This window comes from Prinia subflava, unplaced genomic scaffold (assembly GCF_021018805.1).
Source record: "Prinia subflava isolate CZ2003 ecotype Zambia unplaced genomic scaffold, Cam_Psub_1.2 scaffold_53_NEW, whole genome shotgun sequence".
Classification (NCBI taxonomy): Eukaryota; Metazoa; Chordata; class Aves; order Passeriformes; family Cisticolidae; genus Prinia; species Prinia subflava.
The window spans coordinates 450,401-473,289 of NW_026961063.1; the positions used below are offsets into that span (position 1 = coordinate 450,401).

The 22,889-nt window shown below is 64.1% G+C and overlaps 4 protein-coding genes across 5 annotated transcripts; 3 read left to right on the forward strand and 1 right to left on the reverse strand.

Annotated features, from left to right (window-relative positions):
* Window positions 1–481: 481 nt before the first annotated feature.
* FKBP11 (FKBP prolyl isomerase 11) lies at window positions 482–2,535 on the forward strand. Its single transcript, XM_063425163.1, has 6 exons — window positions 482–673; window positions 1,124–1,189; window positions 1,873–1,960; window positions 2,035–2,068; window positions 2,161–2,231; window positions 2,302–2,535. The coding sequence occupies exons 1-6, from the start codon at window positions 557–559 to the stop codon at window positions 2,517–2,519; spliced, it is 594 nt and encodes a 197-aa protein (XP_063281233.1). The 5' UTR covers window positions 482–556; the 3' UTR covers window positions 2,520–2,535.
* Window positions 2,536–2,707: 172 nt separating this feature from the next.
* Window positions 2,708–5,923, reverse strand: CCDC65 (coiled-coil domain containing 65). Its single transcript, XM_063425162.1, has 9 exons — window positions 5,808–5,923; window positions 5,273–5,400; window positions 4,920–5,087; window positions 4,681–4,850; window positions 4,401–4,539; window positions 4,125–4,322; window positions 3,490–3,708; window positions 3,241–3,393; window positions 2,708–3,120 (listed from the first exon to the last, which is right to left on the reverse strand). The coding sequence occupies exons 2-9, from the start codon at window positions 5,396–5,398 to the stop codon at window positions 2,947–2,949; spliced, it is 1,347 nt and encodes a 448-aa protein (XP_063281232.1). The 5' UTR covers window positions 5,399–5,400; window positions 5,808–5,923; the 3' UTR covers window positions 2,708–2,946.
* A 202-nt stretch (window positions 5,924–6,125) lies between these two features.
* Window positions 6,126–12,506, forward strand: RND1 (Rho family GTPase 1). Its single transcript, XM_063425185.1, has 5 exons — window positions 6,126–6,286; window positions 6,369–6,456; window positions 9,149–9,258; window positions 10,869–11,003; window positions 11,879–12,506. The coding sequence occupies exons 1-5, from the start codon at window positions 6,167–6,169 to the stop codon at window positions 12,122–12,124; spliced, it is 699 nt and encodes a 232-aa protein (XP_063281255.1). The 5' UTR covers window positions 6,126–6,166; the 3' UTR covers window positions 12,125–12,506.
* Window positions 12,507–13,644: 1,138 nt separating this feature from the next.
* Window positions 13,645–22,882, forward strand: DDX23 (DEAD-box helicase 23). Of its 2 annotated transcripts, none has more exons than XM_063425172.1 (17): window positions 13,645–13,757; window positions 14,505–14,707; window positions 14,813–14,911; window positions 15,024–15,120; window positions 15,212–15,277; window positions 15,778–15,916; window positions 15,999–16,132; window positions 16,204–16,316; window positions 16,402–16,545; window positions 17,553–17,778; window positions 17,877–18,022; window positions 18,239–18,416; window positions 19,248–19,490; window positions 20,886–21,037; window positions 21,123–21,231; window positions 21,332–21,506; window positions 22,309–22,882. In XM_063425172.1, the coding sequence occupies exons 2-17, from the start codon at window positions 14,505–14,507 to the stop codon at window positions 22,530–22,532; spliced, it is 2,448 nt and encodes an 815-aa protein (XP_063281242.1). In that variant the 5' UTR covers window positions 13,645–13,757; the 3' UTR covers window positions 22,533–22,882. The 2 variants fall into 2 exon arrangements, with proteins under 2 accessions (XP_063281242.1, XP_063281243.1); XM_063425173.1 differs by having other exon boundaries at window positions 16,002–16,132.
* Window positions 22,883–22,889: the final 7 nt, after the last annotated feature.

Sequence of the window (22,889 nt, forward strand, 5' to 3'; positions counted from 1 at the left end):
GCTCCAGCCGGGCCCAGCAGCCCGGGCTCGGCTTCTCTCGTCCTGCACGGCCGGGGCTGGAAGAGCTGCAGAAGTGCCGGGAGAAGGAATGACCCGCACCCGTGGGGTGCTGGAGAAGCGTTCTGGAGCCGGGCAGGGGTCCTGGGCTCCGATGGGTGCCGGTTTCCCCGGGCTGTGCTGCCGCCTGCTGGCACCGGCGGCGCCAGGACACCGGGGGCTGCACCCAACCGGTGTCTGGGACGCGGCCCCCGGCCCCGACCCCCGCTCGGACCCTCCGCCTTGACCCCCGCCCTGACCCTCACCGGGAGCCCCCGCTCGGTGTCACCGGGCAGGGCCGCACCCAAGTGCCCGCCGGGGTCCCCACCGAGGTGGCACCGGGCAGCGAGGCAGCGGCGGGTCCTGAGCATCCTCCTGCCCCCCAACTCCGCTGGGGCCCGGAGCAGCTGCGGGAACCCGTCCCGGGGCCGGTCTCGGTGTGGGGGCGGTCCCGGAGGCGGGGCCCGAGGTGGGGGGCGGTCCCGGTGCCGGTGCCCGTTCCTCCGCCGCCAGCCCGGCCATGCCGTTCCCCGCCGCGCTGCTGTTCCTGGCACTGCTGCTGCCTCCGCCGCCGCTCTCCTGCGCCGCCGAGAGCGAAACCGAAACGGGAGCCCGGGAGCTACGGCTGGAAACGATCGTGAGCGCGGGGGGGGGGGGACGGACGGGGGAACCGGGGCTGCGAGGGAGGCACCGGGCACCGGGGACCCACGCGGCCGCTTTGGGCAGGGAGCTGAGACCGGGGCTGGACCGGCAGGGAACGGCGGCACCGGCGGGACACGGGGAAGCAGCGGGATGGGGATGCTCGGGGAGCCCCGGAGAGCCCGGCCCGGGCACGGGGCGGGGGAGGAGGCAGCGGGAGGCCCGGGCTGTGGAGGGGGGGCAGCTACGGGGCACCGGGAGGACCGGGCTGCGATGGGAGGGCACCGGGAGGAGCGGGCGGTGGCGGGGGAACGCGGCGCAGCGAGAACGGGGAGCCCGGGTGGGAGTTGGGCTCTCGGAGCGCTCGGGGGTCCCGTGGGCACTGGGGCTGTGCGGACCCCGCGGCGCGGGGACCCCGGCCCGGCTCTCGGTGAGCTCCCGGTTGCAGGTGCCCCCGCCCGAGGGCTGCACGGAGCTGTCGGCGCCGGGGGACACGCTGCACATCCACTACACGGTGCGGGCGGCAGGAACACGTCAGCACTGCGCTCCGGCGGGCGGGGCTCGGGGCACCGGCACCGGCACCGGCGGGGGGACCTCGGCCGGCACCGGGGCGGCACCGGGGCGGTACCGGGGGTGGTACCGGGGTGGGCAATGGGGCGGTGCCGGGGTGGGCAATGCGATGGTACCGTGGTGGAACCGGAGTGAGCGTAGGGGTGGTATCGGGGTGGGCATGAGGACGGCGCTGGGCTGGGCAAGGGGGTGGTGCCATGGTGCCACTGAGAGTGGCGTGGGGACAGCCCCAGGATGGGCTCTGGGTGGCACCTGGAGTGGCACAAGGGTGACACTGGGGCTGGCAAGGGAAAGCCCCGGTATGGGCATGGCTGGCACTGGGATCAGCCCGAGGACTACCTTGGGATGGCACTGGGAGTGGTGAGGATGTCCCCGAGTGACACGGAGAGTGCCAGGACTGGGATCTGCACAGGGATGGCACAAGGGGGCCAAAGGGACTGGGATCAGCACAGGGATGGCACAAGGGGGCCACAGGGACTGGGATCAGCACAGGGATGGCACAAGGATGCCACAGGGACTGGGATCAGCACCAGAGCAGCCCTGCCAACACTCTGGCAGCCACACAAAGTGCCAGGGCTGTGTCACCAGGGGTGGCCCTGGCGGTGACCGTGGCCGTGCCCCCCACAGGGCAGCCTGGAGGATGGCCGGATCATCGACTCCTCACTGAGCCGGGACCCCCTCCAGGTGGAGCTGGGCAAGCACCAGGTCATTCCTGGTGAGTGAGGGGTTCGGGGGGCAACCAGGGTAATCCCGACCAGCCCCACTCACCCTCACCCCACTCTGTTACAGGTCTGGAGCAGAGTCTGCTGGACATGTGTGTGGGGTAAGCACGGGTGGGGGACACGGGGGTGGGCAATGTCCCCCCCTGCAGTGTCCCCACCACGATTTGTGACACCAACGCTCTCACTGTGGCAGGGAGAAGCGCAGAGCCATCATCCCCCCTCACTTAGGCTATGGCAAGCGGGGCTCCCCCCCGACCATCCCAGGTGAGCACAACCCTCAGGGTGCCCGTGGGGTCTCTGTGGGGCCCCCGCTCAGGCCGTGCCCCCCTTGCAGGTGACGCGGTGCTGCGGTTCGAGGTGGAGCTGGTGGGGTTGTCCCGGGCCAGTTACTGGCAGAAGGTGGTGAACGAGGTGGTGCCACTGCTGTGCCTGGCGCTGGTGCCGGCACTGCTGGGGCTCATTGGGTTCCACCTGTACCGCAAGGCCAGCAGCCCCAAGGTCTCCAAGAAAAAGCAGAAGGAGGAGAAGAGGAACAAAGCCAAAAAGAAATAAAAGCTTCCCCTCGGCATCTGCGCCTGCTCCGTGGCTGCTCTTCCTGAAACGGTGATGGGCACGGAGCAGTGGGAAGGGGCTGTGCACCCATCAGCTCCCTGCCTGCTCCAGGGCCTGGGACAGGTTGTGTCACACCTGAGCGAGAGGTGACAGTCTCAAGGAATCCCAGAAATAAGACCTGGAGCACATTTTCAGGCAGTTTTGCTCTTTTAAGGCATATCCAGGCAGTGACAGTCCCTGGAGTCCCCAAACATCAGGTCCAGGTCCCTGGTCTGCAGCTGGTGGAGCCAGGAATGGGGTCCTGGTGGTTGACCCCTCCCCAGAGGCTCCTGGAGTGCCCCGTGTCCCTGAGTGTGGCTCCCCCTCGACGTGGGGCTCATTTTTGGGGATGCAGCTTTTGTTTGGCAGCGAGGAGGGAGAGGGGGTCTCAAGGCACCTTCAGGTTGATTGCAGCCCCTGCCAGGTACTGCTGGAGCAGCCCACGCAGCTTCTGGTTCCTGCTTGCCAGGGCTGCCCGCGCCTGCTCCAGCGCCTTCTCCTCCAGCTTGGCCTTGTTGAACCGCTTCCAGAACCGCTCCAGCCCCACATAATCCTGCATGGCCTGGGGGGAGGCAGAGGGGAGAGTTTGGGGTCTCCAGCCTGGCTCAAGCCCCAGCTGGGTGAACACCAGGGCTGAATCACAGCCCTTGTTCCCCTGTGGACTGCGGCGGTGCCTCCTCACCTGTGCCAGGGGCTCACTGGGGGGCTCCTCCAGCACCTCGCGGGCGTTTTGCTGCTCTGACTCGGCCAGTGAGGAGGGGTAGAAGGGCAGCACCTTCTCCTCCTCTGTCTCCAGCCTGCGGCACATCTCAGCCAGGCGCAGGATGCGCCGGGCCTGGGAGAGAGGGGGGAAAAGCCAGGAAATGCAGGTGGGAAGGGACAGCAGGACACCGGGCACGGGGACATCCCCACCCAGCACTGCCCAACTCACCTTCTCCACCACCTGCTGCAGCGCCTTGAGGGTGGCACTGCACTGGCAGGTGAGCGTGACCAGGTGAGCGTGAGCCGTGGCCTGGGCCTGGCTGCTCTGAGCACGGAGCTTGTGGAGCTTGTGCACGGCGTGATCTTTGTCCTCCCGGATGCGCTGGTTCCGCTGCTCGCTCTCCTGCAGCTGAGCCGTGATCTGGCCCCTGGTGGCGGTGACCATGTCCTGGTGAAACAGCCACACGTCGGGTGTCGGGGGAAATTCCTTCTTGGAAAGGGTGGCCCAGCGTTGGAATGGGCTGTTGAGGGCAGTGGTGGAGGTGCTGGAGTGCTCAAAAACCACGAGGATGTGGCGCCTGGGGACATGGCTTAGTGGTGGCCTTGGCAGTGCTGAGAGAACAGTTGGACTTGATGGTCTTAGAGACTTTTCCAACCTCAATAATTCCATGATTCCATGGCTCAGGCACTGCTCCATGAACTCTTGGGGGGCCCCTGCTTAGCCCAGCCTCTTTGCCAGTTCCGGGTTGGACTTAATGGGTCTCAATAGGCTTTTCCAGACCAAACAATTCCATGATTCCATGGAAAATGAGGGGGGAATGCAGGTGACCCCACTCCCAGCACCACCCAGCACCCTGCCAGAACCTGGAGACTCTGCAGCTTCATGGCCTGTGCGTTAATCTCCCAGGAACTCTTCTCACACTTCCTCTTCAGCGCCTCGAACTCCACCTTCTTCTTCTCCGTGGCCTGGGTGTAGCTCTGTCGGGCCTTCTGGATCTGGTCCCACAGCCTCTCCAGCCTGGTGCCGAGCTGCAGCCGGCTGTACTGCTGCTCCTGCCAGCACTGGGGACGCACAGGTTACACCCCAACCTCCTCTGCCAGCCCTAAAAGCCCCCCCTGATGCTCCTCTGTGCTCCCTGCCTTGTTTTTGATGTCGTCCCGGGCGCTCTGGAAGTTCAGCATGGCCTCGTGGTCGTTCCTGGCGTGGTCCTGCTCCGTGGCCAGCGCCAGGTCCTGCAGGCAGCGGCTTTCCTGCTCCTGCTGCTCCAGAATGGTCTTTCTGCAGGGACATGTGGCAGGGCAAAAAGATTTTCCTCCCTGAGAGGTGTCCCAATGGGGCCAGAGGAGGCTCAACTCCATCCAGGAGAGCCCATGAGTGCCACTCCTGCCCCATTCCCCTTTTCCTCCTGAAATTCCACACCTTTCAGCCTCAAAATCGGCCTTCAGGGCGCCCACCTGGGCATTAAACCCCTCCTCCAGGCAGCGCAGGCGGCGGTGCTGGAGGTCCAGCAGTTGGTCCATGAGGTGCAGGTGGCTGCGCAGGGCTCGGTTCTGCTGCTCCTCCGCTTGCTCCAGGTCCCTGACCAGCGTCTGGGGAGTTTTTGGGGGGTCACGTGTGTCCCCTGGCATTGTCCCCCGCCCTGCCAGCCCCGCAGCCACCTCAATGACGCCGTCCTTGCAGTCCATGACCCGTGCAAAGGTCTGGCTGAGGACCTCGATGTCCTGGCGCAGCTCCTGGTCCTTGGCCTTGCGCTGGGCCGAGCGCCAGACCGTGCGGACCTCGTGGAGACCACGCATGCTGCTCTGCTCCTCTCGGGATAATTTCTCCTGTGGAAGGGCCGGGGGAGGTGGGGAAGGGGCAGGAGTGGGGTTGAGGCTGCCTCTGGTACCAGGGGGTGCAGCAGAACAGGGGCAGCCCCAGCCCCAGGGGGGATGAGGGAGGGATTCGCTGGGGAAAAGTGGTTTGGGGGTTTATGGGGGTGGAGTTTGGAGGCTGCAGTGGGGTTCCCAACCTGCAGGAAGCGAGTGAGCAGCTCCCGCTTGGTTTTGGCCGCCTCCTCCTCAGCCAGCGCTTGTTTCTGCAGCAGCAGCAGCTCAGCCTCGGCCGAAGTGGGGGCAGCGAGACGAGGCCACGCCATGGCTGGAGAAAGGGGACACGGCAGGAGGGCTCGGGGGTGCCCGGGGGCTGCGTTGTGGCCCCTCCATGGCCTCCCCAGGCCTTATTCCCCCTGCCCATCTCCCCCTCCCGCTGCAGCCCCCCGGCACTATGGGGTACCCCCAGACACCACGACCTTCTGCCCACCCTCATGGGCTTCCCCAGGCCTGTTTCCCCTTGCTCACCCATAACTCCCCCTCCACTTGGGAGTACCCCAGACCCCACCATGCTCACCCCCATCTCCCTTCCAGTGACCCCCCGCAGACCTGTTCCCCATCCCCTCCCCAGGCCTTCCCCAAGGCTCCACTCCCCGCTGCCCATCCTCATCTCCAGAGCCCTCCTAGGCTCACCCCGCTCCCTCGCAAGCTCACCGCCCCTTGCCCAACCCCTACCTCCGCCTTTGGGGCCTCCCCGCCCGTTCTGGGGTCCCGTCCCCGGTACCGGCGCCGCTCCCGCGTCCCGCCCGTCTCCTAGCAACGGCCGCGGGGGGCGGGGCCTCCGCCGCACTTCCGCCCTGACCCGCGCGCGCGCCCCCTGGCGGCCAACAGCGCGCTCGCACCCCCAAGGGGCGGGTCCTGTTGGTTCCGCTTCCCCGCTATTGGCCGGCGCTCCGGGATTCCCAGCTGTGATTGGCGGAATGGCTCCGCCGTGGGCGGGCCCTGCAGCCGGCGGGGTATATAAGGGCGCTGCGGCGGCGGGGCGCAGGGCGGTGGGTGGGTGACAGTGGGGGGGTTCCGTGTCGCCTGCCGCCATGCGGGAGCGGAGGCCAGCACCGGCCGCTCCGGCCCGGTGCAAGCTGGTGCTGGTGGGCGACGTGCAGTGCGGCAAGACGGCCATGCTGCAGGTGCTGGCTAAGGATTGCTACCCCGAGGTGAGCCCAGATCGGTACCGGGAACCGGCAGCGGGCACCGGCGGAGCGGGACCGGGCGCTGACGCTCTTGGTGCCGTTGCAGACGTACGTGCCCACCGTGTTTGAGAACTACACGGCGTGTCTGGCCAGCGAGGAGCAGCGGGTGGAACTGAGCCTCTGGGACACCTCCGGTACCGGCGGGAGACACACGCGGTGCATGTTTAGGGGGCTGGCGGGGGGTTCTGGTACCGGGGGACTGCGGCGGGGGCTGCCCCGGCCATCGGGGCTGTTTGCTGGGGAAGGTGGTTTGGGGTTTCGGGGGGATGATGGTTGGGATGGCGAGGCTGCGGTGAGCGGGGGGTGGCTGCAGTGGGGTGTTTTGGGGTCCCGAGGGTGTTTTGGGGACCTGCAGCGCGGGGGGGGGATTGGTGTTTGTGGCCGTACTGAGGTCTCGGTGTTTTGGGAACCCGGGGGTGTCTCGTGGTCCCTGCGGCGGCGGAGGGAGCGTGGTGACCGCGCTGGGGGGGGCTTCAGGTCTAGGGTCATATCCCTGGGTGTGGGGGGCGCAGGTACTCCCCAGGGACCAACCTCACTGTGGGGGGATCACAGAGGGCTGAACCCCTTCCTTGGGGGGGTCCCCACACCCCTGAGCCTCCCCCGGGTGGGGTCCAGGATGCTCCCAGCCCCCTGCCTGTGAATTGGGAGGATTATGGGAGATCCCGGTTGTTGCCCTTCCCTGGGCACCCCAAAGAGTTGGGGGGGGTCGGGGCAGCCCTGCCCGGTGCTGCAGTGTCCCCCCCGGCGGGGGGGTCCCCGCCGGTCCCCGGTTGCCATGGCGATGCGCTGGCGCAGCCTCTTTGCTATTCTGTGCACGGAGCGTCTGGGCTGCGAAACCCCTCCGAGGCCTTTTGGGGGGTCAGGGGGTTTGGGGGGTGGTCGAAGAGTGACATCCCGGACCCCCCCCCTCACCCCACTGACCCCCTCTCTCACCCCCCCGCGCCGCGTCCCCCGCGGTCCCGGGTGCGGTGCTGGTGGCTCCGTGTCCCCGAGGTCCCCGAGGGGGTGGCAGCGTGTCCCACCCCCTCCCCCAGCTTCCCCCCAACCCCGACGCCTCTCGGTGCTGCCGGGGCTCCCCGGAATGGGGGGCGGGGGGGGCTGTTACATAAACACCGCGGGATCCATTTCCCGCTGCCTCGCCAAGGCGCGATGCGACGCTGATGGGCTGCGGGGACGGAGGTGGCGTTTTTGGGGGGGTTCCAGAGCTGTGCCCCTCTCTCCGGCACGAGGGGGGCCGTGTCCCTTTTGGGGGGCCTCTAGAGCCGTGTGTCCGTCTGTCCTTTCTGGGGAGCTGTGTCTGCTTTGGGGGGCTCTGTGCCTTTTTGGAGGTTCTAGAGCTCGGTGCACCCGCCTCAGGCACAAATAGGGTTTATGCTTTTTGAGGGGGTCTAGAAGTCTGTGTCCCCCTGTCCCTTTTGAGGTGCTGAGTCTGTTTTAGAGGAGTCTACAGCTGTGCTCCCCTCTCCCTTTTGGGGTTCACCGTTCTGGAGAACTGGGCAGGAGTGGGGCTGTGTCTGTTTTTGGGAGCTCTGTCCTTTCTGGGGGGCTCCAAGGCAGTGCACCCCACCCCAGGCAGGAGGTGGCTTTGTGTCTTTTGGGGGGCTGTGTCTCTTTTGAGGGGCTCTAGAGCTGTGTCCCTATGTCCTTTTTGGGGTTTTCTGGAGCTGTGAGCCACCACTCTGAGCAGGAGGGAAGCTGTGTCTCTTTTAGGGGCTGTGTCTGTTTTGGGGGTCCCTAGAGCTGTGCCCCCACCGTTGGCAGGAATGGGGCTGTGTCTGTTTTGGGGGGCTCTAGAGCTGTGCCCCCACCCCAGACAGGAACGGGGCTGTGTCTGTTTTGGGGGGCTCAAGAGCTGTGCCCCCACCCCAGGCAGGAATGGGGCTGTGTCTGTTTTGGGGGTCCCTAGAGCTGTGCCCTCAGTCCAAGCAGGAATGGGGCTGTGTCTGTTTTGGGGGGCTCTGGGGCTGTGTCTGTTTTGGGGGGCTCCAGAGCTGTGCCCCCACCCCGGGCAGAAATGGGGCTGTGCCTGTTTTGAGGGGCTGTAGAGCTGTGCCCCCACTCTTGGCAGGAATGGGGCTGTGTCTGTTTTGGGGGTCCCTAGAGCTGTGTTCCCACCTAAAACAGGAATGGGGCTGTGTCTGTTTTGGGGGGCCCTAGAGCTGTGCCCCCATCCTGGGCATAGATGGGGCTGTGTCTGTTTTGGGGGGGCTCTGGGGCTGTGTCTGTTTTGGGGGTCCCTAGAGCTGTGCCCCCACCCTGGGTAGGAATGGGGCTGTGTTTGTTTTGGGGGGTCTTTTGAGCTGTACCTCCACCCTGGGCATAGATGGGGCCGTGTCTGTTTTGGGGGGGCTCTGGGGCTGTGTCTGTTTTGGGGGTCCCTAGAGCTGTGCCCCCACCCCAGGCAGGAATGGGGCTGTGCCTGTTTTGGGGGGCTCCAGAGCTGTGCCCCCACTCTTGGCAGGAATGGGGCTGTGTCTGTTTTGGGGGGCTCTAGAACTGTGCCCCCACTCTTGGCAGGAATGGGGCTGTGTCTGTTTTGGGGGTCTCTAGAGCTGTGCCCCCACCCCGGGCAGAAATGGGGCTGTGTCTTTTTTGGGGTCCCTAGAGCTGCGCCCCCATCCTTGGCAGGAATGGGGCTGTGTCTGTTTTGGGGGGCTCTAGAGCTGTGCCCCCATCCTAGGCAGGAATGGGGCTGTGTCTGTTTTGGGGGGTCTCTAGAGCTGTGCCCCCACCCCGGACAGGAACGGGGCTGTGTCCCTCTGCCAGACCCCCTTTCCTGTGTCCCTGGGGTTGGGGGCTGAGCGGTGACACCCCCTTTTCTCCCAGGCTCCCCCTACTATGACAACGTGCGTCCCCTGTGCTACAGTGACTCGGACGCCGTCCTGCTCTGCTTCGACGTCAGCCGCCCCGAGACCCTCGACAGCGCAGCCAAGAAGGTGGGGAGGGGGCTCAGGCCCCAGGACAGTGTCCCTGTGGGGTTTAGGGGGGCTCAAGGATGAGGGGACACCGATGCAGGGGGATCCCTGTGAGGTTTGGGGGGCTCACAGACACAGGGACACTGATGCTGTGGGGTTTGGGGGGGTCAGAGATGTGGGGACACCAACCTGGGGGATCCCTGTGAGGTTTGGAGGATTCAGGGACATGAGGAGACTGACCCAGGTGAGCCCCGTGGGGTTTGGGGGGCTCAGAGATGTGAGGATACCACCCCATGGGAGTCCATGTGAGGTTTGGGGGACTCACTGACACTGACCCTGCAGGATTTTGGGGTCTCAGAGATGTGGAGACACCAGCCCAGGGGTCCCTGTGGGGTTGGGGGCTGCAAGGACAGGGGAACAGTGACCTGGGGTGATCCCTGCAGGGTTTAGAGTGCACAGAGATGTTATCCAAGGAGATCCCTATGGAATTTGGGGTCTCAGGGGTGCAGGCAGGGTTCCTGTGAGGTTTGGGGGACTCACTGACACTGACCCTGCAGGATTTGGGGGGCTCAGAGATGTGGAGACACCAGCCCAGGGGTCCCTGTGGGGTTTGAGGGCTGCAGGAACAGGGGAACAGTGACCTGGGGTGATCCCTGCAGGGTTTGGAATGCAGAGATGTTGTCCTAGGAGATCCCTATGGAATTTGGGGTCTCAGGGGTGCAGGCAGGGTTCCTGTGAGGTTTGGGGGACTCACTGACACTGACCCTGCAGGATTTGGGGGTCTCAGAGATGTGGGGACACCACACCCTGGCCTCTGTGGGGCTTGAGGGCTGCAGGGACAGGGGAACAATGATCTATGTGATCCCTGCAGGGTTTGGAATGCAGAGATGTTGTCCTAGGAGGTCCCCATGGGGTTTGGGGTCTCAGGGGGTCCAGGCAGGGTTCCTGTGAGGTTTGGGGGGCACAGGGACATTGATCTGGGGTGCCCTGTCAGGATTTTGGGGGTTCAGGGCTGTCAGGGCACTGTCCTGGGAAGTCCCTGTGGAGTTTGTGGTGCCCAGGGAGACTGAGCCAGGGGGTTCCTGTGGGATTTGGGGATGCAGGGCTGGGGCTCACTCCCTGTGAGGATCCCTTTGGGGGGCTCAGGGACGTGGGGACACTGTCCTGGGGGGTCTCTGTGGGGTTTGGGGGGGTCTCAGGGACATGGGGACACTGTCCTGGGGGTATCTCTGTGGGGTTTGGGGTGTCTCAGGGACATGGGGACACTGTCCTGGGGGGTCTCAGGGACATGGGGACACTGTCCTGGGGAGTCTCTGTGGGGTTTGTGGTGGTCAGGGACGTGGGGACACTGTCCTGGGGGGTCTCAGGGACATGGGGACACTGTCCTGGGGGTATCTCTGTGGGGTTTGGGGGGGGTCTCAGGGATTTGGGGACACTGTCCTGGGGGGGTCTCAGGACATGGGGACACTGTCCTGGGGGGTCTCAGGGACATGGGGACACTGTCCTTGGGGGTCTCTGTGGGGTTTGGGTTGTGCTGGCACACAGAGACTCCAACCCTTTGGGGTGACCTTCTGGAAGAGGGTTTTGGGGTCCCCTGTCCCTGAGAGCATCTCCGTGCCCTCACCCCTCAGTGGAAGACAGAAATCCTGGATTATTGCCCCAACACACGGGTGCTGCTCATCGGCTGCAAGACGGACCTTCGGACAGACCTGAGCACCCTCCTGGAGCTCTCACACCAGAAACAGGCACCCATCTCCTACGAGCAGGTCTGGGGGGACCCAGGGTGGATTTGGGGGGGTCCTGATGGTCGTGGTGGGGGTGATTTTGGGGTGTCACGGTGGTCTGGTGTGGGGTGGGTTTGGGGGGGTCCTGGTGTTTTCAGGGGGGTGGGTTTGGGGTGTCCCGGTGGTCTGACATGGGGGTGGGTTTTGGAGGACCCTGGTGTTTTTGGGAGTGGGTTTGGGGTGTTCCTGTGTTTGTGTGGATGAGTTTGGGGGTCTCCTGCTGTTTGCAGGGGGGTGGGCTTGGGGTGTCCCAGTGGTCTGACATGGGGGTGGGTTTTGGAGGACCCTGGTGTTTTTGGGAGTGGGTTTGGGGTGTCCTGGTGTTTGTGGGGATGATTTTGGGGGTCTCCTGCTGTTTGCAGGGGGGTGGGTTTGGGGTGTTTCAGTGTTTGTGGGGATGAGTTTGGGGGCCTCTGTGTTTGCAGGGGGGTGATTTTGGGGTGTCACAGTGGTCTGGTGTGGGGTGGGTTTGGGGGGGTCCTGGTGTTTTCAGGGGAGTGGGTTTGGGGTGTTCCAGTGTTTGTGGGGATGAGTTTGGGGGCCCTGCTGTTTGCAGGGGTGGGTTTTGGGGGGATCCTGGTGTTTTTGGGGGTGAGTTTGGGGTGTCCCACTATTTCTGGGTGTTGGTTTTGGGGGATCCCGATGTTTGTAGGGGTGGGTTTGGGGTGTCCCACTGTTCCTGGGTGTGGTTTTTGGGGGATCCTGGTGTTTCTGGGGGTGGATTTGGGGTGTCCCCCTGTTTCAGGGGTGGGTTTGGGGTGTCCCACTGTTTGTGGGGGTGGGTTTGGGGTGTCCCAGTGTTTGTGGGGGGTTCAGTTTGGGGTGTCCCCATGGTCTGACCCCGGGGCTGTCCCCAGGGCTGCGCGGCCGCCAGGCAGCTGGGAGCCGAGGGGTACCTGGAGTGCTCGGCCTTCACCTCGGAGAAAAGCGTCCACAGCATCTTCCGGACCGTGTCCGGCATCTGCCTGAGCAGAGCCCCCCCTCAGCCGCCCCGCAGCCCCCCCCGAAGCCTCTCCAAGAGACTCCTGCACCTCCCCAGCCGCTCCGAGCTCATCTCCTCCACCTTCAAGAAGGAAAAAGCAAAAAGCTGCTCCGTCATGTGAAGGGAGAAGGGAATGACCCCACACACACACACATCCCTTTGGGCCCCCTCCTCAAGCCCTCGGAATGGGGTGGGGGGGCTGGACAGGGCCGTGGAGCAGCCCCCCAAAAAGGAGGATGGGGGGGATGCTGCCCTCCCCTCACACCATTGCCCTGCCAGCCCCACAGCCTGGGGGGCTGCCCCCGTGGGAGGGGGTGCCTGGGGGTGTCTTCATCTGATCCCCAACCCTGAGGGGTCCCTGTGGGGTTTGGGGTGCCCAGACCCTCAGGGACATCAACCCCGGGGGGTCCCTGTGGGGTTTGGGGTGCCCAGACCCTCAGGGACATCAACCCTGGGGGGTCCCTGTGGGGTTTGGGGTGCCCAGACCCTGAGGGACATCAACCTGGGGTGGTCCCTGTGGGGTTTGGGGTGCCCAGACCCTGAGGGACATCAACCCCGGGGGGTCCCTGTGGGGTTTGGGGTGCCCAGACCCTCGGGGACATCAACCCTGGGGGGTCCCTGGGGGGTTTGGGGTGCCCAGACCCTCAGGGACATCAACCCTGGAGGGTCCCTGTGGGGTTTGGGGTGCCCAGACCCTCAGGACATCAACCTGGGGTGGTCCCTGTGGGGTTTGGGGTGCCCAGACCCTCAGGGACATCAACCTGGGGTGGTCACCGGGGGTTTGGGGGACACAGGGACGCCGCCCCGGGGATCCCTGTGGGGTTTGGGGTGCACATCATGGGACTCATCCATGGGCTCATCCTGTTTTCTCCCCCTTTACCCCATCCCTCATCTGCTGCTTGGCCCTGGGGGACCCTGGTGGGTTGGGGAGGAGGGAGGGGGGCTGTTTTATGGACTGTCTTGGGGGGGGGTGTCTCTGTTCCATGTCAGTGTTATTAAAAAGCTTATTTATTATCAGAAATATAACACCTACCTACGTGCAGCCCTGCCTGGCCCTGTGTTTTGGGGAGGGATCCTGGTTTTTGGAGGATGGTGGGAGTTTCGGGGTGTGTTGGTGTCACTGGTGATGGTGACACCGATGTCAGGTTGTGCTGTCACCCCTGGGTGACAAAAGGAAGCAAAATCCCCGAGGTGGGGGTGTCTTTGGGGGTGCCAAAAGGGTCCCCCCACCTCTTCTGCTGCCCCCAGACTCCGCCTGAGAGGGAATGGGGGTGAAGTGGGGGTCTGGGGCTCCTGCAGGGACACTGATCCGGGGGTCCCTAGCGAGTCCGGGGTGCACGGGACTGTGGGGACACTGACCTTGGGGGGTCCCCGTGGGATTTGGGGTGCGCAGCGACATGGGGGACACTGACTCGGGAGGGCCCCTCCAGGATTTGCGGTGCTCTGGGCCGCGGGGACACGGCCCAGGGGCCTCATTTGGGTACGCAGGAGGTCCCTGCGGGATGTGGGAGGCTCAGGGACACGGGGACACCGTTCCGGGGGACTCTTTGCGGCGGGGAGGGGGAGGCGGAAGGATCGCGGGGCGCGGCGGTGCTGCGGTCGCGCCGGGGCCGCGCGGGGGATGCTGGGAGCTGTAGTCCAGTGGCGCAAGGGCTGCCGGGAGCTGTAGTCCCTCGCCGTCCCGGCGTGCCCTGCGGGCCCGGCAGACATGGCGGCGGCGGCGGAGCGGCGGCGCTGAACCCGGGGCTGCGGCGGTGAGCGGCGACCGGCGGGAGCGAGCGGGGGGCAGGGCGGGAACACACAGGGGAGCTCCTCGGGGCCCAGGGGCTGGAGAGCCCTGGTGCCGTGGCACCGGGCAGAGCCCCGGTACTGGGCACCGGGGCAGGGCCTGGAGCGCCGCTGCGCCGCTTCCCCCGGGCCTCCCGGGGCGCTTTCGGGGTCCCCCGGGCCTCCCGCGCCCACCCCCCGGGCCTCCCTGTGCCCGCTCGGGGTCCTCCCTTCCCTCTTCGTTCTCTCCTCGAGGCTCCCCAGCCGTTCCCGCTCTTTCCTGGGGCTCCTCAGTGCCCTCTTGGGGCTCCCCCAGCCCTCCCCGCTCCCTCCTGAGGGTCCCTTTGCGCTCTCCCCGGGTTCCCCAGCCCTCCCCGCTCCCTCCTGAGGGTCCCTTTGCGCTCTCCCCGGGTTCCCCTGCCCTCCCCGCTCCCTCCCGAGGGTCCCTTTGCGCTCTCCCCGGGTTCCCCTGCTCTCCCTGCTGCTCTCTGGCCTCTGTCTGTTCCCTCCCCGACTCCTTCACCGTCTCCCCGTTTCCTCCCGGGGGTCCTTCAGACCTCCCCACTCCTTCTTGGGGGTCCTGCGTGGCTCTGTGGGGGTCTCACCACCCTTTTCTCTCGCTCCTGGGTCTCCACTGCTGCCCCGTACCCTCCCTGGGTCCCAGCCCTGCACCCCGAGTCCCCTCCCCGCCCTCCGGGGTCCCCCCCGGGCCCCGCTCTGACCGCTCCCCGCAGATGGCCGGAGAACTGGCGGACAAGAAGGAGCGGGATGCGTCCCCCGTGAAGGAGGAGAGGAAACGCTCCCGCTCCCCTGAGCGGGAGAGGGAGCGGGACCGGGACCGCAAGGGCTCCCCGGCCAAGGAGCGGAAGCGGCACCGATCGCGGGACCGGAGGCGGAGCCGCTCTCGCTCCCGGTCCCGCTCCAAGTCCACAGAGAGGTGAGGCGGCTCCGGGGCGTGCTGGGTTTTTTGGAAGAGCTTTGCCGGCCCCACAGAGGGCGGGTGAGGGCGCTGGGGTCATGGTGTGATCCCCTCGTTCCCCAGGGATCGGCGGCACAAGGAGCGGGACCGTGAGCGCGGCAAGAAGGAGCGGGACAGGGACAAGGATGGGCACCGGCGGGACAAGGACCGCAAGCGATCCAGGTGGGTCCTGGGGATTTTGGGAGGGGTTCCTGCCCTCCCCTGAAGCCCCTGGAGGGTGGGGATCCCCCGGGGCTGTGGCCAGTGTCTGATTCCACGCTGTTTTCCTTGCAAGCTTGTCCCCGGGCAGGGGGAAGGACTCCAAGTCTCGGAAGGACCGGGATGCACGGAAAGCAGAGGAAGAGGAGGAGAACGCCCTGAAGAAGGAGAAGGTGAGGAGGGGATGGATGAGGCTTGGCTGGGAGTGGCTCCAGGGGGATTCAGGTCCCTGGGAGTGGTGCTGACATCTGGCTTCATTTCCAGGCACAGCCGCTGTCCTTGGAGGAGCTGCTGGCAAAGAAGAAGGCAGAAGAGGAGGCAGAAGCCAAGGTGGGAGCAGGGGCAGGAGCTTCTTCCCTCTGCTGGGGGTGTGGGGGGACCCCAGGAGGGAACAGGGAGGGTTGAGAAACCTGGGGATGCAGAGGGACCCCAGAAAGAATCAGAGAGTGCCACGGGACACCGGGAGGGATCACGGGATGGAGCAGGGAGGGCTGAGGGACTTGGGAGGGTACAGGGCAGGTGGGGCTCATGGGGGGCTGTAGAGACACAGGAGGGAGAGGAGAGGCCTGGTGGACCCGCAGGAGGGAGCAGAAGGACCTTGGGAAGGAACAGGGAAGGTTGAGAGGCACAGAGGGACCCTAAGAGAGAAAAGAGGGCTGGGGGACACAGAGCAGAGAGACCTCTGGGAGGGAGTGGAGAGTTCTGGGGGATCCAGGGAGGGCAAGGGGGTCCTCAGGGCCTCAGGAAGGAGCAGAGAAGGCTGAGGGGACCTCCAGCAGCACGAGGGTGGCATCCAGGCCTGGTATGACGCTGCCTCTGTCCCACCCCAGCCCAAGTTCCTGTCCAAGGCGGAGCGGGAGGCCGAGGCTCTGCGGCGGCGGCAGCAGGAGGTGGAGGAGCGGCAGCGGCTGCTGGAGGAGGAGAGGAAGAAGAGGAAACAATTCCAGGAGATGGGCAGGAAGATGCTGGGTAAGGGCTCATCCCTGGAGCCCCCCAGCCAGCCAGCCCTCGGGGTGGGAGCTGGCTCTGAGCCCCTTCCCCTGCTCCCCAGAAGACCCCCAGGAGCGCGAGCGCCGCGAACGCCGCGAGCGAATGGAGCGGGAGACCAACGGCACCGAGGACGAGGAGGGCAGGCAGAAGATCCGGGAGGAGAAGGACAAGAGCAAAGAGCTCCACGCCATCAAGGTGAGGCTGGGGACTGGTTTGGGGGGTCCCACTGAGGATGGAGGGGTCCCACTGAGCCTGGGGTGCTGCAGGAGCGGTATCTGGGCGGGGTGAAGAAGCGCCGGCGCACGCGGCACCTCAACGACCGCAAGTTCGTGTTCGAGTGGGACGCGTCCGAGGACACGTCCATCGACTACAACCCCCTGTGAGTGCTGGGGTGCCCTCGGGGTGTCCCTGGGGGGTGTGAGGCAGCCCCCAGCCCCGCTCCTGACGCTCCCACCCTGCTCCAGGTACAAGGAGAGGCACCAGGTGCAGCTGCTGGGCCGCGGCTTCATCGCCGGCATCGACCTGAAGCAGCAGAAGCGGGAGCAGTCGCGGTTCTACGGGGACCTGATGGAGAAGAGGCGGACGCTGGAGGAGAAGGAGCAGGAGGAGTGAGGCTTTGGGGAAGCTGGGAGGGTGCTGAGGGGTGTGTGGGGTCCTGGCTGGCTTAGCTTGGCTGGGATGTGGAGCTGGGCTGCAGCGGGAAAGGCAGAAGGGTTTTAGAGGCACAGGGTGAGCCCTATCTGCTTTCTCCTTCCCCTTCCTTACCTTCTTCCCTCCCTTTTGTCATCTTTTTTCTCACCTTGCCCTCGTTCCCCGTCCTCATCACCATTTCTCCCATCCCTTTTCCTTCTTCCATTTCCTCCATTCCCCTTTCCTTTATTGTTTTTTCTCCGTGCTGTTTTTCCCATCCTGCTTTCCCCCATTGCTTTTTCCCTCATCCGTCTTTTCCTATTACTTTTTCCCTATCATGCTTTCCCAATCCCTCTCCCCTTTCCTTCTCCCTTTTCCCCATTTCCTTTTCCCTCATCCCCCTTTTCCTCTCCCATTTCCCCCATTGTCTTTTCCTTTATTCTCCTTTCCCTATCGCCTTTTCCTTATCCTGCTTTCCCTGTCCCTCTCCCTTTTCCCTCATCCCTCTTTCCCTATGTTCTTTTCCCCATGCCACTTTCCCCTTTTCCCCATGCCCTTGTCCCCATGCCCTTGTCCCCATGCCCTTGTCCCCATGCCCTTTTCCCCATGCCCTTTTCCCCCATCCTCTTTTCCTTTATTCTCCTTTCCCTATCGCCTTTTCCCTATCCTGCTTTCCCTGTCCCTCTCCCTTTTCCCTCATCCCTCTTTCCCTGTGTTCTTTTCCCCCTCTCCCCCTCATCCCTCTCCCCCTCATCCCTCTCCCCCTCATCCCTCTCCCCCTCATCCCTCTCCCCCTCATCCCTCTCCCCCTCATCCCTCTCCCCCTCATCCCTCTCCCCCTCATCCCTCTCCCCCTCATCCCTCTCCCCCTCATCCCTCTCCCCCTCATCCCTCTCCCCCTCATCCCTCTCCCCTCATCCCTCATCCCCTTTCCCCTTTCCCTCTCCCCTCTCCCTCTCCCCCACCGTTCCCTCGCTGCGGGCAGGGCGCGGCTGCGGAAGCTGCGGAAGAAGGAGGCCAAGCAGCGCTGGGATGACCGGCACTGGTCGCAGAAGAAGCTGGACGAGATGACGGACAGGGACTGGCGCATCTTCCGCGAGGATTACAGCATCACCACCAAGGGGGGCAAGATCCCCAACCCCATCCGCTCCTGGAAGGACTCCTCCCTGCCGCCCCACATCCTCGAGGTCATCGACAAGTGTGGATACAAGGTGGGCACGGAGAGCGGGGAGCAGGAAAAAGGGGTCGTGAGGGGTTTGGAGAGGGGGAACAGGGGAAGTTCTGCTCCCAACCCGCTCCCCCCTGGCAGGAACCGACCCCGATCCAGCGCCAGGCCATCCCCATCGGGCTGCAGAACCGGGACATCATCGGCGTGGCTGAGACCGGCAGCGGCAAGACGGCGGCGTTCCTGATCCCGCTGCTCGTGTGGATCACCACCCTGCCCAAAATCGACCGGTGCGGGGCGGGGACACCGCCCGTGGGACAGGGGGAGGGCTGGGGTGACACTGCAGAGGGGCCAGCACAGGGTGGCGCTGTGGAGGTCGCAGAATGAGGTGACAAGTGACACCATCAGGGGATTGAGGCAGGGTTACAGGGTGACGTGGTGGAGGGAATAGGGTCACACTGTAGGGCACACCTTGGGTGACACAACCCTACCCTGCCATGCTGCAGCATCGAGGAGTCAGACCAGGGCCCTTACGCCATCATCCTGGCCCCCACCCGCGAGCTGGCGCAGCAGATTGAGGAGGAAACCATCAAATTTGGGAAACCCCTGGGCATCCGCACCGTGGCCGTGATCGGCGGCATCTCCCGCGAGGACCAGGGCTTCCGCCTCCGCATGGGCTGCGAGGTGAGCGAGGGCGTGGGGGGCCCTTGGGGGGTCCCAGGGTCTCAGGGTTGTTGATTCCCTGAGATTCTCCTTGGGGTTGGTGTTCCCCAAGGTGCTCAGGGTTCCCCCAAGGTTGCTGTTCCCTGGGAGTTTCCCCTGGGTTGCTGTTCCCAGAGGTAAATCAGGTTTTCAGTCTTCTCTTTGCCCTGAGTGTTTCACACCAGAGGTAGAGACGACAAGCTGAGTCCCCAGTGCACATTTCCAAGGTTGTTTATTCTTCATTATCTCAGTTCTTTCTCAGCTCTGCAGGGCGTCCCCAGCAGAGCAGGACTGGGTGGGTCAGAGAGCCCCACACCTTATGTACCCCTGACCCAACCACCATCCAAAATGAACTTTTTATTTACAAAATTGTACCAATACCTACTACCTATGCTAACATGTCATTTCTACTCTAAACCAATCTCTAAAATCCAACTCGGCAGAAAATGGGGGACGAGAGCAAGAACAAGGAGCACAGGGGCCACTCCCCAGTTCCTCTTGCCTCTTCAACCCCATATACTAAAAATCCTAGATTCTACATTTACATTCTATGATAAACTAAATACTGCTTATTTTGAATTCTCTCAGCTTGTGATTCTTCACACACTGTGGGCATTCACTGCCATGGCAGGGATCAGAGGCAGTGCCCTCCTGGGCTCTGTGTGAGGCTGCCTGAGCCCCTTGGACAGACCCCAGACCCCCTGTCCGGTCTCCAAACCCTCCAGGGTGACCAGAGGGATGTCCTAGACTCCAACACCAGAGGGGGGCAGCTCAGCCCGGGGCCGCTCCCCACAACCCCCCTGGTCCCCCCAGATCGTCATCGCCACTCCGGGCCGCCTCATCGACGTGCTGGAGAACCGGTACCTGGTGCTGAGCCGCTGCACCTACGTGGTGCTGGACGAGGCCGACCGCATGATCGACATGGGCTTCGAGCCCGACGTGCAGAAGATCCTGGAGCACATGCCCGTCACCAACCAGAAACCAGACACCGACGAGGCCGAGGACCCCGAGAAGATGTTGGCCAACTTCGAGTCTGGGAAGCACAAGTACAGACAGGTGGGTGTGGGCAAGGAGGGGGGGACTAGGAGGGTTCCTGTGGAGCTGGGAGGGGATTCATGGGGTAGGGAGGGACAATTGGGGCTTTTGGGGAAGGGGTTGAGGGAATGAGACTCATGTTTCTGTTCTATGGAGGAACATTCCTGCCCCACAGTGGATGTTCCTGTCCCATGAGGGGTCATTTCTGCCCCACAAGGGGACATTTTTGCCCCATGGTGGGGACAATCCTGCCCCTCAGGAGAAGGGTCCTGCCCCACAGGAAGATGTCACTGCTCCGTGGGCAATGTTCCTGCTCCATGAGGGATCATTCCTGCCCTCCTGTGGTCATTCCGACCTCATTGGGGGTTGCTTCTGCTCCATGGGGGATGTTCCTGCCCCACCGGGGTTGTTCCTGCTTCATCATGCAACGTTCCTGCTCCATGGGAGCACATCCCTGCCCCACTGGGATTGTTCTGTTTCACTGAGGGATGTTCCTGCCCCACTGAGGTGTTTCTATTTCATTGAGGGATGTTTCTGCTCCATGGAGGGAGACATTCCTGCCCCCCTGGGGTTGTTCTATTTTGCTGAGGGATGTTCCTGCCCCACTGAGGTATTTCTGTTTCATTCTGAGATGTTCCTGCTCCATGGAGGGAGACATTCCTGCCCCACTGGGGCTGTTCTCTTTTGTTGAGGGAAGTTCCTGTCCTGATGGGGTTGTTTTATTCCATTGAGGGATGTTCCTGCTCCATGGGAACACATTCCTGCCCCACTGGGGATTGTTCTGTTTCACTGAGGGATGTTCCTGCCCCACTGAGGTGTTTATTTCATTGTGAGATGTTCCTGCTCCATGGAGAGGGACATTCCTGCCTCACTGGGGTGTTTCTGTTTCATTGTGAGATGTTCCTGCTCCATGGACAGGGATGTTCCTGCCCCGCTGGGGTTGTTTTATTCCACTGAGGGATGTTCCTGCTCCATGGGAACACATTCCTGCCCCACCGGGGTTATTTTATTTCATTGAGGGATGTTCCTGCCCCACTGGAGTGTTTTTATTCCATTGAGGGATGTTCCTGCTCCATGGAGAGGGACATTGCTGCCCCACTGGGGCTGTTCTATTTTGTTGAGGGATGTTCCTGCTCCATGGGAACACATTCCTGCCCCACTGGGGTTATTTTATTTCACTGAGGGATGTTCCTGCCCCGCTGGGGTTGTTTTATTCCGTGTAGGGATGTTCCTGCTCCATGGTGGGAGACATTCCTGCCCCATCAGAGTCGTTCCTGCCCCACGGGGGACGATGCCAGCCCCACGGGGGACGATCCCAGCCCCACGGGGGACGATCCCAGCCCCACGGGGGATGATCCCAGCCCCACAGGGGGACATTCCCACCTCACACCTCACCCCTGTCCCCTTCCCTTGCAGACTGTCATGTTCACGGCCACCATGCCGCCGGCAGTGGAGCGCCTGGCCCGCAGTTACCTGCGGCGCCCGGCCGTGGTCTACATCGGCTCGGCCGGCAAACCCCACGAGAGGGTGGAGCAGAAGGTTTTCCTCATGTCCGAGTCCGAGAAGAGGTGGGGAGCACAGGGTTTGGGGCTTGGAGGGTGAAGGGGGCTCCACAGGCCCTTCAGCATCTCTTTGCCCAACTCTCCTCTGCAGGAAGAAGCTCTTGGCCATCCTGGAGCAGGGCTTCGACCCGCCCATCATCATCTTCGTCAACCAGAAGAAAGGCTGCGATGTGCTGGCCAAGTCCCTGGAGAAGATGGGGGTGAGCGGGCTGGGGGGGTCACCCTGAGCCCTGTCCCCTCCTCATCCCCACGTGGGGACCCCCTGATGTGCCCCCCATTGACCCCCTGCTCTTCCCACAGTACAACGCCTGCACCCTGCACGGTGGGAAGGGCCAGGAGCAGCGGGAGTTCGCCCTCTCCAACCTCAAGGCCGGGGCCAAGGACATCCTGGTGGCCACGGATGTGGCCGGACGTGGCATCGACATCCACGACGTCTCCATGGTGGTCAACTACGACATGGCCAAGAACATCGAGGGTGAGGCTGGGGCCACTGAGGGGAGTGCCCAGCTCTGGGGCTGGCTGTGCCAGTGGGGCTGCCCATGCTGGGGGTGGTTGGCACTGGAGGGGCTTTGGAGGGTTGCCCAGGCTTGGTGCTGGGTGTTCAGGGCGTGCCTGGCGCTAGTGCTGCCCTCGCCAAGGGGGTTGCAGAGGTGCCCAGCTCTGGTTCTGGGGGTGCAGGGAGTGCCCAGCCCCAGTGCTGGGGGCATGGGGGGTGCCCAGCCCCAATGCTGAGGGTGTGGGGGGTGCCCAGCCCCAGTGCTGAGGGCGTGGGGGGTACCCAGCTCTGGTTCTGGGGGTGCAGGGAGTGCCCAGCCCCAGTGCTGGGGGCATGGGGAGTGCCCAGCCCCGGTGCTGAGGGCATGGGGGGTGCCCAGCCCTGGTGCTGGGGGTGTGGGGGGTGCCCAGCCCCAGTGATGAGGGCATGGGGGGTGCCCAGCCCCGGTGCTGAGGGTATGGGGGGTGCCCAGCCCCAGTGCTGAGGGCATGGGGGTGCCAGGGGCTGTGTCAGGGGCATGAGGGGGGTTCCTGGCATTGGTTCTTGGGGCTGTGGGGTGCCCACCCTGGTACTGGGGGTGCAGGGAGTGTCTGGCCCTGGTGCTGGGGTGCACTGTGGATGCCCAGCCCCGGTACTGGCAGTGCATGGTGTGCTCTGCCCCAGTCCTGCCACACCCAGGGGGCTTTGGGGTGCCCACCCTGGTACTGGGGGTGCAGGGATGGCTGCAGGGAGTGCCCAGCCCTGGCACTGCCCACACTGAGCCCTTCACCTCCTCCCCCAGATTACATCCACCGCATTGGGCGGACGGGCCGAGCGGGGAAGAGCGGCGTGGCCATCACCTTCCTCACCAAGGAGGACTCCACGGTGTTCTACGACCTCAAACAGGCCATCCTGGAGAGCCCCGTGTCCTCGTGCCCCCCCGAGCTGGCCAACCACCCCGATGCCCAGCACAAGCCGGGCACCATCCTCACCAAGAAGCGGCGGGAGGAGACCATCTTCGCCTGAGGCCCCTCCTCGTCACCCCTCTGGGGACAACAGGACCAGCAAGGCTGCCAGGACTGATCTGGCTGTTCTTTTCCCTGTTCCTTGTGCAACCCAAGGACTGCCCACATGCAGAGATTGGGTCTGGGATTATCCCAAAATCTCCCCCCTGTTCTCCCAGTCCCCCTCCCCACTTTCCCCATGGCACAGAGGAGCTGCTGGAGGCTGTTTGAGGGCCGGTCCTGCCCTGCAGCCAGGGCGGGGCTGTTTTTTGGGCTGTCCTGGGAACTGTCTGCACTTCATCCTTTGGGTTTTTGGGGGTTTTTTTGTAGCTGAAGCTCCAGGCTGCAGGAATAAACCGGCAGCGGCGTTAACAGCGTC

Coding starts and splice junctions, on each gene's coding strand:
- FKBP11 (XM_063425163.1), top strand. CDS start 557: ATGCCGTTCCCCGCCGCGCTGCTGTTCCTGGCACTGCTGCTGCCTCCG. Junction 674..1,123: donor AGCTACGGCTGGAAACGATC/GTGAGCGCGGGG, acceptor TCCCGGTTGCAG/GTGCCCCCGCCCGAGGGCTG. Junction 2,232..2,301: donor CTCCCCCCCGACCATCCCAG/GTGAGCACAACC, acceptor CCCCCCTTGCAG/GTGACGCGGTGCTGCGGTTC.
- CCDC65 (XM_063425162.1), bottom strand. CDS start 5,398: ATGGCGTGGCCTCGTCTCGCTGCCCCCACTTCGGCCGAGGCTGAGCTG. Junction 4,540..4,680: donor GCCGATTTTGAGGCTGAAAG/GTGTGGAATTTC, acceptor ATGTCCCTGCAG/AAAGACCATTCTGGAGCAGC. Junction 3,709..4,124: donor TGAAGCTGCAGAGTCTCCAG/GTTCTGGCAGGG, acceptor CTGTTTCACCAG/GACATGGTCACCGCCACCAG.
- RND1 (XM_063425185.1), top strand. CDS start 6,167: ATGCGGGAGCGGAGGCCAGCACCGGCCGCTCCGGCCCGGTGCAAGCTG. Junction 6,287..6,368: donor CTAAGGATTGCTACCCCGAG/GTGAGCCCAGAT, acceptor GTGCCGTTGCAG/ACGTACGTGCCCACCGTGTT. Junction 11,004..11,878: donor CACCCATCTCCTACGAGCAG/GTCTGGGGGGAC, acceptor GGCTGTCCCCAG/GGCTGCGCGGCCGCCAGGCA.
- DDX23 (XM_063425172.1), top strand. CDS start 14,505: ATGGCCGGAGAACTGGCGGACAAGAAGGAGCGGGATGCGTCCCCCGTG. Junction 18,023..18,238: donor ACCCTGCCCAAAATCGACCG/GTGCGGGGCGGG, acceptor GCCATGCTGCAG/CATCGAGGAGTCAGACCAGG. Junction 18,417..19,247: donor GCCTCCGCATGGGCTGCGAG/GTGAGCGAGGGC, acceptor TGGTCCCCCCAG/ATCGTCATCGCCACTCCGGG.